The sequence below is a fragment of the Castor canadensis genome, chromosome 1 (assembly GCF_047511655.1).
Source record: "Castor canadensis chromosome 1, mCasCan1.hap1v2, whole genome shotgun sequence".
NCBI classification, from domain to species: domain Eukaryota; kingdom Metazoa; phylum Chordata; class Mammalia; order Rodentia; family Castoridae; genus Castor; species Castor canadensis.
The window spans coordinates 186144012-186163138 of record NC_133386.1 but is presented as its reverse complement, the minus strand read 5'-3'; the positions used below and the strand labels follow the sequence as shown (position 1 = coordinate 186163138).

At 35.7% G+C, this 19127-nt stretch overlaps 1 protein-coding gene and 1 pseudogene across 2 annotated transcripts; one reads left to right on the top strand and one right to left on the bottom strand.

The window, feature by feature from the left end:
* The first annotated feature begins 1174 nt into the window (after positions 1-1174).
* On the top strand, positions 1175-2116 carry LOC141413884 (olfactory receptor 5W2-like; annotated as a pseudogene).
* An 8593-nt stretch (positions 2117-10709) lies between these two features.
* On the bottom strand, positions 10710-17320 carry LOC141421585 (olfactory receptor 5L1-like). 2 transcript variants are annotated; one of them, XM_074068050.1, is made up of 2 exons: positions 16396-17320; positions 10710-11302 (listed from the first exon to the last, which is right to left on the bottom strand). In XM_074068050.1, exons 1-2 carry the CDS (start codon positions 17318-17320, stop codon positions 11253-11255), a joined length of 975 nt encoding a protein of 324 aa, XP_073924151.1. In that variant the 3' UTR covers positions 10710-11252. The 2 variants fall into 2 exon arrangements, with proteins under 2 accessions (XP_073924151.1, XP_073924156.1); XM_074068055.1 differs by lacking the exon at positions 10710-11302 and having other exon boundaries at positions 16385-17320.
* Positions 17321-19127: the final 1807 nt, after the last annotated feature.

The window sequence follows — 19127 nt, the reverse complement described above, 5'->3', positions numbered from 1 at the left end:
TACTTTCATTAAAAAATGAGGAATGATGTATTAAGGAATTTGTAAATATTATCTACTTACTCATTTAAATGTAGTCTTCAATCCAATGACCAAATTAAATTTCCTTGTTAAACATGGGTGATTTTTTGACTGACTTCCTTTTTCTTTATTGTGAAGATTTTATTATATTCATACTTTAGTCAGGATTCATAATTAAAACGTCCTTTCAAAATCATTCTGCAAGTGACACGGTGCATGTAAAGTTAAAGGTTCTCGTACTTTTATTTAAACAACAATAGTGAACACAATACAAGCACCATTATGTGTAAACTCAAGTCAATATGAACTGCATACTATAAGAATCAGACTGCCATCCACATTCCAAATTTTATATGCAAATAACATGACAAACATACAGATACTCCCTGAGATGTGCATATAAATGTAAACATAAACACAAGAAACAGAAACTTATATCGCTGAAACCATTTCTTGTTTGTCTTTCGATTTTCATTTTAATGAAAAATTCAAGGTAATTAAGTGTATTTGTTTTAGTTTGTGGTTTCTCCTTCTCTTTATGACATCTATTTGGTTTTTCAAAGAATTTGTCCTTTGGAATCAGGTGAATTATACAAGGAATTATAAAATGTCTGAAAACCAGTGTTCAGAGTGATAGAATAAATGCATAAATAATATCTGACTTTTCAAAAAGTCAAAAGATGCTAAAGATAGTACCAAAATAATTTTCATTTACCAAATTGCGTGCAATATTATTCTCAGTGTTAAAAACAAAATATATTTTGAATAATGAAATAAGTGATATCCTAGTCTTACTTTTTCTGGCTTTTCTCCCTAACCTTGGTTTTTCTTTAATGTCAGTTTGGATCTAGTGCCAGTTTTCAGTTTATTCTAATGTATTATCTGAGAGCAAATGAAAAGTCACATATCTCAGGAAATATATGTAAATTACAGTAAGAGGTGATCAACTTATGTTAGCCATTTTTATTTTTAAATGACAATGCCATCTTTGAAATCGGTTTTTCTCTGGGCTATTTTATGTGAGCAAAGAAAACAATTTAGAGATGCAAATCATGTTCTGCCTCATATTAATATTCATTGGATGTGGAGAAAAATAATCTCTAAACTGTTACCCTATTGAACATTTTCTAATAGTTTTTAAAAAGAGCAGAGAAGAATGAACACCAGAAATTGCTCATCACCAACTGAATTCCTTCTCTTGGGAATTACCAATAATCCTTGGATGAGAGTGGTTCTCTTCACTGTGTTTCTACTTGCTTATCTCGTTATTCTCATTGCAAATATTGGAATGACCATTTTAATCAGAATGGATTCCCAACTTCACACTCCTATGTACATTTTTCTCAGCCACCTTTCTTTGGCTGACTTTTGCTATTCCACTTCAGTTGGGCCCAAGATGCTGGTGGACCTTCTTGCCACAAATAAATCAATTCCCTTTGTTGGCTGTACCCTGCAGTTCTTCATATTCTGCATCTTTATGGATGCCAAGTGCATGCTGCTGGCAGTGATGGCCTTTGACGGTACAAGGCCATCAGCAACCCTCTCCTCTATGCAGTAGACATGTCCAGCAAGGTTTGCTCCCAATTGCTGGCTGGGGTTTACCTAGTGGCAATAGCAGATGCTTTGACACATACAACATTGACATTCCGCTTATGTTTCTGTGGGTCTCATGAGATTAACCATTTCTTCTGTGATGTCCCCCCTCTCCTATTATTATCTTGCTCTGATACACAGGTCAATGAGCTAGTGATATTCACCGTTTTTGGTTTTATTGAACTGAGCACCATTTCAGGACTTCTTGTTTCTTATTGTTATATCATCTCATCAGTCTTAAAGATTCATTCTGCTGAGGGGAAGCTCAAAGCTTTCTCCACCTGCACCCTCTCACTTAACTGCAGTTGCAATTTTCCAGGGAACTATGCTCTTCATGTATTTCCGGCCAAGTTCTGCTTATTCCCTAGATCAAGACAAAATGAGCTCACTGTTCTACACTCTTGTGATTACCATGTTGAACCCTCTTATTTATAGTTTACGGAACAAAGATGTGAAAGCAGCCATCAAAAAGCTGAGAAATAAAATTTTAGGGCAAGGTATGTAACACAAATTCATACATATTTATATTATTCCCATATATATCTTTCTTCACATTGTGTGTTTTAATATGTTGTTGTCATTACTACTTTAAGTTAATATAATATGTATTTTACAAAAATACCACAAAGGTCATTTGGGGTTTCTTAAATATGCTGCACTTCATGATGTATTCAAAGTGAATAATGTACTGAAACATTTTATAACATTGCAGTTTCAGTGTTGGTGTTTTTGTCTATGTGAATTAATTTTATTAAAGTAAGAGTTATTGAGTGGTTAGTATGTTACATTTACACTGCTCTGAACTTTGTATTTAATCTTGAAATCATATCTATGGTAATTAATCCTATAGAATAACAGAAATTAGAATCACTAACCAAACATACTAATAACTCAAATAAAGTACAAATACCATGAAGTCAAAGAAAGCAGTAATCTTACCTAGACAGCAATAAAGAAAGTATTCTTTGAAATGGGGACATTTAGCTTTAGAGCTAAATGATAGATATATGCCCATCTGAGTGATGGTGGAGAGAACAAAGGATTTTACATGCAGAAGCTGACATAGAGAGATTATGAGGAGCACATAAAAGATCTTTTAGTAGAAAACAAGTCCAATGTAAAAAGAAGAAAGCACAAAGTGGCTTTACTTGCAGTTCCCTAGTGATTAGTGATGGTGTACATTTTTCTTGTATTTTTCAAAATGTGTACATTTAAATGTTTTATACAGGTTTATTCACATCATTTGTGTTTTATTTGTATTGAGTTGTTTGTATACCATAGGAAAAAATAAAATCAGGCTTTCTACTGTAAGATAAGGCATCTATAGTAAACAATACTTCAAAGTAAGCAGAAGAAAAATTTGTTTGCATACGTTAAATCTACCTGTACAAAAAGGCTTCATAGTGATATTCACCCCCTCACTTACCTACTTTTACAATTTTCTGAACAATTTTTTGAAAGCCCTTCATTCTTGCAAAGCAAGCACTTATAAAGCCAGTGCTCTACCACTTTGAGCCTCAACTTCAGTCCATTTTGCTCCAGTTATTTTGGAGATGGGGGTCTCAAGAAATACTTGCAAAGGCTGACCTCAAACTGTGATCCTCTTCATCTCAGCCTCCAAAGTACCTAGGACTATAGGCATGAGCCACTGCTGCCTAGCTATTTTTGAAGTTTTTAGTTTGTTTCATAAAGTTTATTTCATACATGCATATAACGTACTTTGAACATTTTAGCTGCCTGTCATCTGAATGATAAATATTTGAGGTATAAATATGCTCATTGTTCTGATTTGATCACTGCAATATATATATATGGCTCTTAACATTACACTGTACACCATAAATTTTTACATTTTTGTGTAAAAATAAAATGAAACAAGCTTGCAAAGTGAAGCACCCCTATGAAGTCATCTTCTGCTTAAATTCTCAACCCAGTACCTAAGTTTTACTCACCTTCCCTCTGTCAGGCCTGGTTAAATGTCCATGTTTTTGATTCATAAATTATGCTCTCCAAAAATCTTATTAAACTATTACCTCCAATATGAGACTGTGAACTTTCTTTACTCAATGCAGCATGTGTTATACCTGTCCTTCCATCACTGGCATTGTGACAGACAGGAAAAGGAAAAACAAATGAATAATTCAAACTCATGTAATGCAATGTTAAGTGCTAATGAGATATCAAATTGTGATTAAATGTAGTTATAACTTATACTCTGAATATGTATTTTGTTTATGAAGAAGATAGATAAAATGATTGTGCATTCTAAGACAGTGAATCTCTAATAGGGTCTGATCTATTTACACAGGAAGTATAGAACATTCATCTGGATGTTTTCTTTTTTTTTTTTGAATGTTCACCTATATCTTCTGGCTCTGCTTAATTTTATGATGCGAAATCACTGAAAGAAAGTTTTAGAAAAAATGTACACTTGGCCATGAATTGGAAGGACAATATAATGTCCACTGAAATTCTTAATTTTCATTACAACTGAGGCAGCTAAGACATTGAATGCCTTATGTTTTCCAGCTACAGTTATAAAATGCTCTGATGTGAAACATTTCAGAATGGAAGTATAACCCAAAGCTTTTCTTGGATACCCTTTCATGGATTATATGGTCGGCCCCAATAAAAATTGTCATGTAATATGATAGGGTATTTGATATGTTTCTTTTTAAGTGAAGTCATTCAGTTTGTATTCATTTATGTCTGGATACTTTTATTTATTTTCTAATGTGAAATTCTTCCATACTATTGTATGTGATGATAGTTATTTCCTTTTCAGTCCTATCTGCCATCATCACAAAGAAACATAACACTTGATGTTATTTATCAATGACAAGCAATGTTACTTTGATCATTTTTACAAGCTTTGTATATATTATGCATTCATTTCTATTTGGCATAAATAAGGGATGGAATTTTGTATATTTTCAAGTATTTATGTGTATTTCCAAATATGAGACAATCTACCAAATCATTTTCCATGGAATGCTAATTCTGACTTCTACTGATAACATATATGAAATGGTGGTTATGTTTTGGTTTTTGTCTAGGCTTTGGGTACAGGACTATTTTCATTTCTGAAAATTCACTTGCTGTTTACTTTTTAGAAAGTTGGACATTAGTTTAATATACTTTAAAAAGATTTGTATACTTAAAATATTAAAATATTTCAAGAAGCAAATGCTACTTACAATGAGATTATAGGATTCCATTACCACTTTTAATGTGTCTACTATGTTTCCTGCACATAAAGCATACAAAGCTAAGCTTAAACAAATAAGAAACGATAAAACTTTCATTTAATATTTCATAAAATTAATTTCCTTTGTATTACTGAAAATGTGCTACGTTGCCTATACCAAGGAGCCGTTAGGAATCTGTGGGCACTCCTTTTCTGCCATGGAGAAGTCAGAAGAGCCTGGTTTTCTTTGGTAGCAGTACATGCTTTGAACTTCTGTTTTGCTGATGGCTGCTAGTCAGATAACAATATACTTAAGGAAGATTTTTATAAGTTGACAGTCTTCTATGATTAATATGTCTGTCACTTTGCTACTAGGATTTTCATTTTTGAGCTGTGCATGGTGGTGTACACCACTAATTCCTGAATTCAAGGGCTAAGACAAGTGGATAATGAGTTAGAGAGCAATCAGGACGTAAGTGAGACCACATCTCAAAATAAACAGACAAAAGGGTTTTTTTTGTGTGTGTGCTTTCCTCACTTTTTTGTTTCTGTGTCTTGAAGTTTACTTTCTTTTTTTTTTTTTTCATTTTTCTTTTATTATTCATATGTGCATACAAGGCTTGGTTTATTTCTCCCCCCTGCCCCCACCCCCTCCCTTACCACCCACTCCACCCCCTCCCGCTCCCCCCCTCAATACCCAGCAGAAACTATTTTGCCCTTATTTCTAATTTTGTTGTAGAGAGAGTATAAGCAATAATAGGAAGGAACAAGGGGTTTTGCCGGTTGAGATAAAGATAGCTATACAGGGCATTGACTCACATTGATTTCCTGTGCGTGGGTGTTACCTTCTAGGTTAATTCTTTTTGATCTAACCTTTTCTCTAGTTCCTGGTCCCCTTTTCCTATTGGCCTCAGTTGCTTTAAGGTATCTGCTTTAGTTTCTCTGCATTAAGGGCAACAAATGCTAGCTAGTTTTTTAGGTGTCTTACCTATCCTCACCCCTCCCTTGTGTGCTCTCGCTTTTATCATGTGCTCATAGTCCAATCCCCTTGTTGTGTTTGCCCTTGATCTAATGTCCACATATGAGGGAGAACATACGATTTTTGGTCTTTTGAGCCAGGCTAACGTCACTCAGAATGATGTTCTCCAATTCCATCCATTTACCAGCGAATGATAACATTTCGTTCTTCTTCATGGCTGCATAAAATTCCATTGTGTATAGATACCACATTTTCTTAATCCATTCGTCAGTGCTGGGGCATCTTGGCTGTTTCCATAACTTGGCTATTGTGAATAGTGCCGCAATAAACATGGATGTGCAGGTGCCTCTGGAGTAACAGTCTTTTGGGTATATCCCTAAGAGTGGTATTGCTGGATCAAATGGTAGATCGATGTCCAGCTTTTTAAGTAGCCTCCAAATTTTTTTCCAGAGTGGTTGTACTAGTCTACATTCCCACCAACAGTGTAAGAGGGTTCCTTTTTCCCTGCATCCTCGCCAACACCTGTTGTTGGTGGTGTTGCTGATGATGGCTATTCTAACAGGGGTGAGGTGGAATCTTAGTGTGGTTTTAATTTGCATTTCCTTTATTGCTAGAGATGGTGAGCATTTTTTCATGTGTTTTCTGGCCATTTGAATTTCTTCTTTTGAGAAAGTTCTGTTTAGTTCACATGCCCATTTCTTTATTGGTTCATTAGTTTTGGGAGAATTTAGTTTTTTAAGTTCCCTGTATATTCTGGTTATCAGTCCTTTGTCTGATGTATAGTTGGCAAATACTTTCTCCCACTCTGTGGGTGTTCTCTTCAGTTTAGAGACCATTTCTTTTGATGAACAGAAGCTTTTTAGTTTTATGAGGTCCCATTTATCTATGCTATCTCTTAGTTGCTGTGCTGCTGGGGTTTCATTGAGAAAGTTCTTACCTATACCTACTAACTCCAGAGTATTTCCTATTCTTTCTTGTATCAACTTAAGAGTTTGGGGTCTGATATTAAGATCCTTGATCCATTTTGAGTTAATCTTGGAATAGGGTGATATACATGGATCTAGTTTCAGTTTTTTGCAGACTACTAACCAGTTTTCCCAGCAGTTTTTGTTGAAGAGGCTGCTATTTCTCTATCGTATATTTTTAGCTCCTTTGTCAAAGATAAGTTGCTCATAGTTGTGTGGCTTCATATCTGGATCCTCTATTCTGTTCCACTGGTCTTCATGTCTGTTTTTGTGCCAGTACCGTGCTGTTTTTATTGTTATTGCTTTGTAATATAGTTTGAAGTCAGGTATCGTGATACCTCCTGCATTGTTCTTTTGACTGAGTATTGCCTTGGCTATTCGTGGCCTCTTGTGTTTCCATATAAATTTAACAGTAGATTTTTCAATCTCTTTGATGAATGTCATTGGAATTTTGATGGGAATTGCATAAAACATGTAGATTACTTTTGGGAGTATAGACATTTTTACTATGCTGATTCTACCAATCCATGAGCATGGGAGATCTCTCCACTTTCTATAGTCTTCCTCAATCTCTTTCTTCAGAAGTGTATAGTTTTCCTTGTAGAGGTCTTTCACATCTTTTGTTAGGTTTACACCTAGGTATTTGATTTTTTTTGAGGCTATTGTAAATGGAATTGTTTTCATACATTCTTTTTCCGTTTGCTCATTGTTAGTGTATAGAAATGCTAATGATTTTTCTATGTTGATTTTATATCCTGCTACTTTGCTATAGCTATTGATGATGTCTAGAAGCTTCTGAGTAGAGTTTTTTGGGTCTTTAAGGTATAGGATCATGTCATCTGCAAATAGGGATATTTTGACAGTTTCTTTACCTATTTGTATTCCTTTTATTCCTTCTTCTTGCCTAATTGCTCTGGCTAGGAATTCCAGTACTATGTTGAATAGGAGTGGAGATAGTGGGCATCCTTGTCTGGTTCCTGATTTTAGAGGGAATGGTTTTAATTTTTCTCCGTTAAGTATAATGCTGGCTGTAGGTTTGTCATATATAGCTTTTATAATGTTGAGGAACTTTCCTTCTATTCCTAGTTTTCTTAGAGCTTTTGTCATGAAATGATGTTGGATCTTATCAAAGGCTTTTTCTGCATCTATTGAGATGATCAAGTGGTTTTTGTCTTTGCTTCTGTTAATGTGGTTTATTACATTTATTGATTTTCGTATGTTGAACCACCCCTGCATCCCTGGGATGAAGCCTACCTGGTCGTGGTGAATAATCTTTTTGATGTGTTGCTGAATTCGATTTGCCATTATTTTGTTGAGGATTTTTGCATCAGTGTTCATTAAGGAGATTGGCCTATAGTTCTCCTTTTTGGAGGTGTCTTTGCCTGGTTTTGGGATAAGTGTAATACTGGCTTCATAAAATGTGTTTGGCAGTTTTCCTTCCCTTTCTATTTCATGGAACAGTTTAAGGAGGGTTGGTATCAGTTCTTCTTTAAAGGTCTGATAGAATTCAGCAGAGAATCCATCAGGTCCTGGACTTTTCTTTTTGGGGAGACTCTTGATTGCTGCTTCAATTTCATTTTGTGTTATAGGTCTACTCAGGTGATTAATTTCCTCTTGGTTCAGTTTTGGATGATCATATGTATCTAGAAATCTGTCTATTTCTTTTAGATTTTCAAATTTATTTGAATATAGGTTCTCAAAGTAGTCTCTGATGATTTCCTGGACTTCCATGGTGTTTGTTGTTATCTCCCCTTTTCCATTCCTGATTCTACTAATTTGGGTTTTTTCTCTCCTCATTTTAGTCAGGTTTGCCAAGGGTCTATCGATCTTGTTTATTTTTTCAAAGAACCAACTTTTTGTTTCATTAATTCTTTGTATGGTTTCTATTTCGTTGATTTCAGCTCTTATTTTTATTATTTCTCTCCTTCTATTTGTTTTGGGATTTGCTTGTTCTTGTTTTTCTAGGAGTTTGAGATGTATCATTAGGTCATTGATTTGGGATCTTTCAATCTTTTTAATATATGCACTCATGGCTGTAAACTTTCCTCTCAAGACTGCCTTAGCAGTGTCCCATAGGTTCCGGTAGGTTGTGTTTTCATTTTCATTGACTTCTAGGAACTTTTTAATTTCCTCTTTTATTGCATCGATGATCCATTCTTCATTAAGTAATGAGTTATTTAGTTTCCAGCTGTTTGCATGTTTTTTGTCTTTACTTTTGTTGTTGAGTTCTACTTTTACTGCATTGTGGTCAGATAGTATGCATGGTATTATTTCTATTTTCTTATATTTGCTGAGGCTTGCTTTGTGCCCTAGGATATGATCTATTTTGGAGAAGGTTCCATGGGCTGCTGAGAAGAATGTATATTGTGTAGAGGTTGGATGAAATGTTCTGTAGACATCTACTAGGTCCACTTGATCTATTGCATATTTTAGATCTTGGATTTCTTTATTGAGTTTTTGTTTGGATGACCTATCTATTGATGATAATGGAGTGTTAAAGTCTCCCACAACCACTGTGTTGGCGTTTATATATGCTTTTAGGTCTTTCAGGGTATGTTTGATGAAATTGGGTGCATTGACATTGGGTGCATACAGATTGATGATTATTATTTCCTTTTGGTCTATTTCCCCTTTTATTAGTATGGAATGTCCTTCTTTATCTCGTTTGATCAATGTAGGTTTGAAGTCTACTTTGTCAGAGATAAGTTTTGCTACTCCTGCTTGTTTTCGGGGGCCATTGGCTTGGTAAATCTTCTTCCAGCCTTTCATCCTAAGCATATGCTTATTTCTGTCGGTGAGATGAGTCTCCTGTAAGCAACAAATTGTTGGATCTTCTTTTTTAATCCATTTTGTCAAACGGTGTCTTTTGATGGGTGAATTAAGTCCATTAAGTGTTAGTACTGATAGGTATGTGGTGATTCCTGCCATTTAGTTATCTTAGTTGTTTGAAGGTTTGTTGTGTGTACCTAACTTGATGTTACTCTCTACTGTCTTGCTTTTTCTTATCCTGTGGTTTGGTGCTGCCTGCCTTTTCATGGTTAAGTTGGGTGTCACTTTCTGTGTGCAGGATCCCTTGCAGAATCTTTTGTAATGGTGGCTTTGTGGTCACATATTGTTTTAGTTTCTGCTTATCATGGAAGACTTTTATTGCTCCATCTATTTTGAATGATAGCTTTGCTGGGTAGAGTATCCTGGGGTTGAAGTTATTTTCATTCAGTGCCCGGAAGATCTCACCCCACGCTCTTCTTGCTTTTAATGTTTCTGTTGAGAAGTCTGCTGTGATTTTGATGGGTTTACCTTTGTATGTTACTTGTTTTTTCTCTCTTGCAGCCTTCAATATTCTTTCCTTAGTTTCTGAACTTGTTGTTTTAATGATGATATGTCGTGGAGTAGTTCTATTTTGATCCGGTCTGTTTGGTGTCCTGGAGGCCTCTTGCATTTGTATGGGAATATCTTTCTCTAGATTTGGGAAATTTTCCGTTATTATTTTGTTGAATATATTACGTATTCCCTTTGCTTGCACCTTTTCTCCTTCTTCGATGTCCATGATTCTCAAGTTTGGTCTTTTGATGGAGTCAGTGAGTTCTTGCATTTTCTTTTCACAGGTCTTGAGTTGTTTAATTAATAGTTCTTCAGTTTTTCCTTTAATTACCATTTCATCTTCAAGTTCTGAGATTCTGTCTTCTGTTTGTTCTATTCTGCTGGATTGGCCTTCCGTTTTGTTTTGCAGTTCTGTTTCGTTCTTTTTTCTGAGGTTTTCCATATCCTGGCTGTTTTCTTCTTTATTGTTGTCTATTTTTGTCCTGAGTTCATTTATCCATTTATTCATTGTGTTCTCTCTTTCACTTTGGTGTTTATACAGTGCTTCTATGGTTTCCTTTATTTCTTCTTTTGCTTTTTCAAATTCTCTATTTTTATTGTCTTGGAATTTCTTGAGTGTCTCCTGTACATTTTGGTTGACCCTATCCAGTATCATCTCTATAAAATTCTCATTGAGTACTTGTAGTATGTCTTCTTTTAAATTATTCTTGTAGGCTTCATTGGGTCCTTTGGCATAGTTTATCTTCATTTTGTTGGAGTCTGGCTCTGAGTTTCTGTTCTCTTCATTCCCCTCTGGTTCCTGTACTAATTTTTTGCTGTGGGGAAACTGGTTTCCTTGTTTTTTCTGTCTTCCTGTCATTGTCCTTGGTGTTGTTACTGTCCCTGTACTGTGTGCAATTAAGTATTTTCTAGCTTGTAATAATAACAATGGTAATATTGAGAATGGAAGAGTGAGCTGAGATGGAAAGCAAGAAGTTAAAGAAAAGGGGAAAACAAATATACAGACAAGAGGGAGAAAGCAGAACAAGGTATCAGACAAGAGAGTTTCAAAGGCATAAACAGGGAGTGTTAGTGTACTAATCGACAGTAAGCTGAACAGACAATAGAGTGACAGAGAGAGGATTGAAAATCAAAGATAAAAAAAATAAAAAATAAGTATATGAAAGTAATATCTATTTATAAAAATGAATTAAAATAAAATGGAAAATAGAAAAAAAAAAAAAAAAACCAAAAAACTTCCAAGTTTATATGCAATGCAATTTCAGTCTTAATAATTTGGATGTCCGTCTCAATCTCCATTCCTGGAGTTGGTGCCTCAGATGTTGTTCTGTAGTTGTCTCATCAAAGGGGATGCATAAAGTAGAACAAAACTACACTCACACACACACAGAAGATAAAAAAAAAAAAAAGAAAGAAAAAGTCCCACCAAGTGTCCCCAGTTCAAATGCAATACAGTTTCAGTAAGTTTTTCGGCTTGCAGGTGTAATTCGGTTGTTCTCTCATCAAAGGTAGGGAGAAAAAGAAAAAAAAGTGTCTGGAGGCAGTTCTGAGAGTGGTATCTGCAACTGTGACTTGCCTGCCTGCTGCTCTCAGCCTGTAGCTGGCGATTTATGCAGATCTCTGGGGTGAGCTAGCACTCACCTGGTCCCACAGGCTTTGTTTGCTCAGAGTTGTCCTGTGCGGGGGAGGGGGGCCTCTGCTACAGGCTTTCCCCTTTCCAAGCACTGGGAAAGGTGACACTGCCCCGCGTTGTCAGGCTTGCGTGTTTATTTACAGTTCACGTGGGAAGTGGGTCTTCCCTCCTCTCACAAGCTTCCCCGCTTCTGGTTGCTGGGCGCGCCCCGCTCCCGCCAGAGCCTCTCCGGCCCACCCGGCTCGTTTATTTACAGTCCCTGGAAGGCTTCCCTTCCCCCAATCTTCAGCGCTCAGGGCGCCCCACCCTCTTTCCAGCGTGTCTTAACTGTTCTTATTGCTTAGTACTCAGTTTCTCTTTTTTTCCCGGGTGGAGGTCAGTCTGTCCAGGGGGCTATGCTGCTCTGGCCCAGGCTTGTCTGTGGGGCTACTGCGGTACCGCGAAGCTCACCTGGTCCGCATCTTCCCACGCCTTATGGGCGCCGGCCACTGGCGGCCCCGGGGGCCCTCGTCGTTTCTCCGTTTAATGTGAAGTGGAGATTCTCTGCACCGGCTGGAGGTGTGGAGGGGTCAAAGTTATGCCTTTTCTCGGTGATTATGCCTGCAAAGTGTGTCTCCAGCGTCTCCCCAAGATTTCACTATAGGAGGGTCGCTTTCTGCTTCCTCCCTCTAGCCGCCATCTTGGAATTCTCTCTGAAGTTTACTTTCAAACTTTCAACCCCTGTTTATAAAAACACCTGTATCTATTAAAACCCCAATCTGTTTAACAGGCAATTTATATTTTACAAATTTTAGGAACTGATGTACAGTCATGCTCTGGTGTAATGGGGAGTGGGAGTTGGACCATAATCATGTAAGGACAGCAGTGTTTATGAAGTTAATATTTGACCCTCCTTAAACAGAGTATATCCTGGAGAAAGGAGGCCTCCTGAGAGACAAAGAAGCACTTGAGAGGCTTGAGTTTTATCTCAGTATTTGTATTTTAGCATTAGAATCATCATACAAAAATGCCAATGAAAGATCAATAGGCAGTAACTTTGTCACTAACAATCACATTTCTCAAGACTGGAAATTTATTAATGTTATAGCATTTCACTTGAAGTGTTATAGCTTTGTAGAAATCCCAGGGAAAGCTCCATAACAAAAATAAGACATAAAGACCACAGTAACAGCCACAAACCCTAAAGCTTTTCACTCTGGGATTTCCTAAGAAACATGAAACTACTTGAGGAATTAGGGTGTGTAAACTTTATTTGCCTTTTACATCCTATTAGTTTTGTTTTTGGCACACACTTCATAAGCAGCATTTGTGGCACTTAACCATATTAAGACTCAAAATATACAGCTAATACACATGATCATTGCAAAAGGGTGCCAGAGAAAAGAACTGTGAAATGTCCTTGGTAAAGCTTTCTTGTGAATATTTTCACTAATAAGTTCATCATAAAAAACACTTAAGAATAACATACCATTTTTGGTAACACTTAAGAATAACATACCATTTTTGTCTTGTCAACAATTGAAGAGAACCTAGTATTTCTTAATGTTTTATAAATCACTTTTATCCTCCAAACTAGGACCCTCTTCTGTAACAATTTAAAATTATAGCAACAACTTATTCAAATGTGCCTTCCTTGGAGTGTCTTCTAATACACACTGTGTGTGTGTGTATAATGCCATATATATATATATATATATATATATATATATATATATATATATATAATAAAACACTAGCTCAAAACAACTTCTTGAATCATTGATGTAATCATACATCAATATCTGCTGAGTATTGTCCATGTTTGTGAATTAAACTTTACTCCACCATAGAGGAAGAAGTTAATAAAACTTCACTCCTGAGTAAAACTTCTGTCTTGCTTTTTGTTTCTCTAAAAAAGTGCCCTAGCCTCAATTCCAAGTTAAAATAACACGCAACTGTGAATCAACCCGTCCTATATCCCAAATGCATTTGAAATGATTCCTACCACCAACCCAATTATAATATTTACCACAGACAGTGAGGTCTCAGTAAGGTAGAACTATCCTTCCCCAACCATTATTTAATTCAGTAAATTCTCAAGGTCAACAAGAAGATGGTGGATCTAGGCCAGTCCAGAGAAAAAAAGTTAGCAAGATATATCTCAAAAACAAGCCAGGATATTGGCTCACACTTTCTAATTCCTGCTACTCAGGAGGTGGAAGTAGTAAGATCAGAGTTTGAGACCAGCCTTGAAAAAGTTAGCAGAAGACCCTATCTCTCTCTCTCTCTCTCTCTCTCTCTCTCTCTCTCTCTCTCTCTCCTTCAATCTCTCTCTCTCTCTCTCTTTTTCTCTCTCTCGTGTGTGTGTGTGTGTGTGTGTGTGTGTGTGTGTGTGTGTTACTGGAAACTGAATTCAATTTTCCCAACAACATTTGCTGAGGAGATTATGTTTTCTCCAATGTATGTTTTTGGCTCTGTTCTCAAGAGTCAGATGTTTGTAATCCTTACGGGCTTATATTTAGGTCGTCTGTTCCTTGGTTTACTGGCCTATGTGGTTTTTGCCTTGTATCAATACATTACCATATTTTTAAAATTTTTATTTTATTTTTATAGCTAGGTAGTACAATTCCAACATAATTTTGACAATTAAACACATTTCACATTTTCATAGTAGGTTGAAAATTTCTTTGTAAGCATTCATTCAGCATAAATACTCAAGCCGGATAAAAATATAAAAACTTCAATTTAAGTAAAAGTCATACAAATTTGAGGTGAAACATAAATGAAGAGAATATATTTTCACTGTAAGTTTCCAAAAACTTGAATATAAATATATAGGATGTATGCAGCATAGTTAAAAGCATGACTAATATATAAAACTGTAAAACATTACCAAATTATGGTATTTTGCCAAATATTATCACAATGTTAATAATATTCAAATTAGGAATGTCCTGTAAATCATTAAGAAAAAACACTAATACCTTGTAGAAATATAAATAAATTGTATGGCTAGCAAATTCACAGAAACTAATTGAAAGTATTACTGAAAATTATGTGGTCCTATCCTTTTTTTTCTTCAATGGTCCCAAATTTTCTGGTTGAATCATAAAAGAATCTATATCTCATATAAGCCAATATTGTGATCTATCCTAAAATGAGAGAAAAAATGTTTTCTTGGTGACTAATTCATTTTATTGAATGCAGCATATCAAATGTAGAAGTAAATGAGAAGGCCAAATCTGCAACCTTATTTTTCTGTTGTTTATGCCTCTCCTTCATGTCCTTCCCAAGTTCTGAATCACACCCTTTATTCTATCTGATGACCAAGATCACCAATTGCTAAGAACTTAATACAGATATCTAAAATTCCTTCTGCAATAAATTGCCCACTAGAGCCCAATCTTAGTTGCTTTGACTAATGACCAAGGAAATTATAAGATTGAATACTTTATAGAAATAGTGGCAAAAGCATTAGATTTTGCATTAGGGAACTTTCCACATCTTGATCAGAAATAGTGGACACCACCTTTCATCACATGAGTTTTACAAATTTTACTCAAAATCAGTGTCACATTCAATTACTTCAATGATATGAAAACAGAGTTTTGGCCATTATTCAAATAAAGAGAGATTTACAACACACTCTTAGTGTGAGGTTAAGACCATTTTCTTGTGTGAAGAAATGTAATTCCCTAAGAATCTGCTGTTCTCTGGGTTTGAGTAGCAGTAGCACCTGCTAAGACTTGCACACCAAATTCCTCCCAGATGCCTTACTTTTTGACTTCCCTGTATGTTCTGTCACAGGAAGGGAGTGGAGGAAGAGAGGATGGGAAGGAAGTCAGAGAGGACATAAAAACAATTGAAGGAGGAAATTTCTTTTTGATTTTTAAATAACTTTCATTGTGAATCCAATCACCATAGACATGTGGCTCTTTCTATCAGCTTCTCTTCTTATTCTCTTTAGAATTTGGAACAGAAATCTGGCATGAATCATTTTGGCTTCCAATGTCCCCGTTGAGGCATGCCACTGGAGATTTTAACACTATTAAAGACCGAGTGAACTAAGTATCTTCTGGGGATTGCTCTAAGCTTTCAACGCATGCTTTCAGTATTTGAAAATCCAATATTCTTAAAACACAAAATGAAACTGTATATTTTCTTTATAAAATTCCATATCATACATAGTTCAAGCATTACTAGAAACTAAATGAATAGAAACCAAAAGTACAAGTGAAATAAACAATGAATATGAAACAGCAAAAAAAAAAACCCATGAAAGCATATATACAGCTAGAATTCTCATTCTTATTCATGTACACCCTCTTCATGATTTTTTTCATTAAACAATTACACAAATTCTATTTTGAAAGGAATCATAGTTCCATCATGGACACTGAAATAACTTGTAAATTTTGAATTTCTTGAGACTTGTGATGGCTTTATACTAAACTAAATGGGTGTGCCATTACTCATATCTACTTACAACATTACAAATTTAAGAAAATGAAGAAACAAGTTGCAAGTTGAGAAATATGTTTAATCCTGTACTTTTAAACTGAAAAGGAGCAAACACAAATGAATCAAGTGCATTTACTAATAACTACCTAGCTCTGTAGTGCTACTTCCATTGCAACATTACAGCTTCTCTATTAATACCCCCACCTGTCTCTGCTTTGGAATTCTGTGTTCTGGCAATAAAATATTCCCTATGAATATATTTTAGAGCTTAAAACTTTTCCAAGAGCATCTTTCACATCCTTGTTCCTCAGGCTATAGATGAGGGGATTCAGCATGGGAATCACTATGGTGTAGAACACTGTGGCTACTTTGTCAGCATCCCCACCATTGTCTGAACTGGGTGAACAATAAATAAAAATGATTGTTCCATGGAAGACAATGATGACTGTGAAGTGAGAGACACAAGTGGAAAATGCCTTGTGCCTTCCCTCTGTAGAGCGCATCCTCAGGACAGTGATGAGAATAAAGAAGTAAGAAGTGAGAATGATCATATTGGTAAGGGAATCATTGAAAACTGCCACAATGAAGAGCAGCACCTTATTAATAGTGACATCAGAGCAAGCAAGACTTAAGAGAGGGGGAAGATCACAGAAGAAGTGGTTGATCACATTTGACTTGTAGGTTGGTATCTGGAGGGCTAAACACAAGTGAATCAAAGCACATGCAGAAGCACAGAGGTAGCAGCCAGATATTAGCACCACACAGAGCTTCTGAGACATGATGACTGTGTACAGCAGAGGGTTACAGATGGCCACAAAGCGGTCATAGGCCATCACAGCCAGCAGGAAGACATCAGAGATTACACAAGTGCAAAACAGATAAAATTGTACCATGCATTCCAGGAAAGAGATGGCTTTGTTCTTGTTGAGTATGTTAGCCAGCATTTTGGGCACAATGACTGAAGAGTAGCAGAAATCCACAAAGGACAAGTGACTGAGGAAGAAGTACATAGGAGTGTGAAGTTGAGAGCTGACCTGAATCAGTGCAACCATGCCCAGGTTGGTGACGACCGTGACTACATAGATGATAAGGAAGAACAGGGAAAGAATGTCTGTAATGTCAGTGGCATCTGATAATCCAAGGAGAATGAACTCAGTCATGGAAGTGCAGTTTGTCCCATCCATGTGTCCACTCCAAATGTGCTTGGAGAAAATAACTAAGTGTTTTTCTTTATTTTATGATCTGCAATATAATTTTCCCCCTCCTAAAAAAAGATGTTAGAAGCACTATCATAGTTAATCTTTCTGCAAAGAAATAGGAAATAGAAACATGAAATTCAGCATAAACTAAAACATTACATTACAGATATTCAGAAATCACACACAACATTAACATTTGTAAAAATTTAATTCTTTTGATTGGTTTTTCATATTTGATGTTTGTTATAGAAGCAAAAAAGACAAGGTCAAAATACTATTCAACTGGATTTATTGAGCTATGAAATCTAAATTCCTTTTACCTGGAGGAGTCTTCAAGCAATACTCCAAATATTAGGATCTTATGAAGTAATTTTTAAATGTTGGATAACTACCTCTGAGTTTTCCACTGAAATGATAAAAGACATTTAATTTTCTTACCCAAAATTGCTTATATTTATTGACATACTTAAATGATGAAATAGCTTTTATCTTCTACATTAGCATTTTCTCTATGAAATTGTTACAGTGTTCTGGTTAATTAAAGCTTTCAATATCAAACATAGTACAGGCAGTTAGTACTACTGACTACAACCTTCCTGTAAATATGACTTATCAGCCTTAAAAAGATCTATTTGCAAATTAATGCTTTCAATTTATCTGAAGAATTTGCACACCGGAAATTGTCAAGAAAATTGTCTACCAAGAATAACAATGTTATTTATGATACTGTAAATTATAAATAAATTGGAAAACTAAATGTAGTTCAAAATTATGAACAGATATGAGAAAAAATATAAATATACAGAGAAAATATACAGAGTTTAGCAATCTAATTTTGAATAATTTGATAGGAGAAAGAATAGGATACAAAAAATTTTTAAAAATTGCCAGGAGGTGCAGGCAGAATATTTTATATATATATACATATATGCCATTTTATTTTTAAGCTTAAAACATCTATTTACATGAATATTTTTATTCACATAATGTATCCATAAAGTAGCCAGAATTCTTATATAATATAAATATTATGGACTGTCTGTGGGAAGGAGAATGGAATTTTTTAATGAGGGGCACATACTCTCATGCTTTTCCACACGAAAAGGTGCAGGCATGGTGAGAAGCCTCTCATTTGTTCTCGCTCACACCCTTGGAAAAACATCCTTGGCAACAGGGATACCAGTCACGGGTTCCTGCAGTAAGGACAATCTGGTTAGGGATCTTCACAGACAAGTATTTTCCCAGATTATCAACTGATTTCAACTATTTACAGGTTATGTACTTTCATAAATTCCACTTTGAGCACTGACAACTGTTCTGATGATGTGGTTTTCATTCTTCACGTGGCTGAAAAAAATGTTATTTGTTTTTCCCTTAGTTCAAGACTGAACATTTCTTTGAAAACTATTTCCTATTACCACATCTAAGATGAAAAGTCAGGATCATTCATAGAGAACTTCTTTATCAGAAGAGAATAAATATGGTCTCAGAGGGACATGTCAATATCCTAAGATGCTTGGTTGTCACCACGGGGAGTAAGCCTTGCTGACATCTAGTGGGGATGCTGCTGAACACTATGATTCACTTCAGGGTTAACTTCCTCTAACTTACAGATCCCAACAAACAAAATAAAACATGAGCTGGATGAAAATGTCATTAGTGCCATAGTTGAGAAATCTGACTTAGAAGCACTTCAAAGTGCTTTGAACAACACCAAAAATTTCCTCTTTTCTATGTTGTAAAAGTGGTTGACATGTCTGTGTTACTCCCTGAACAGTTCTGCTAAGAGGGT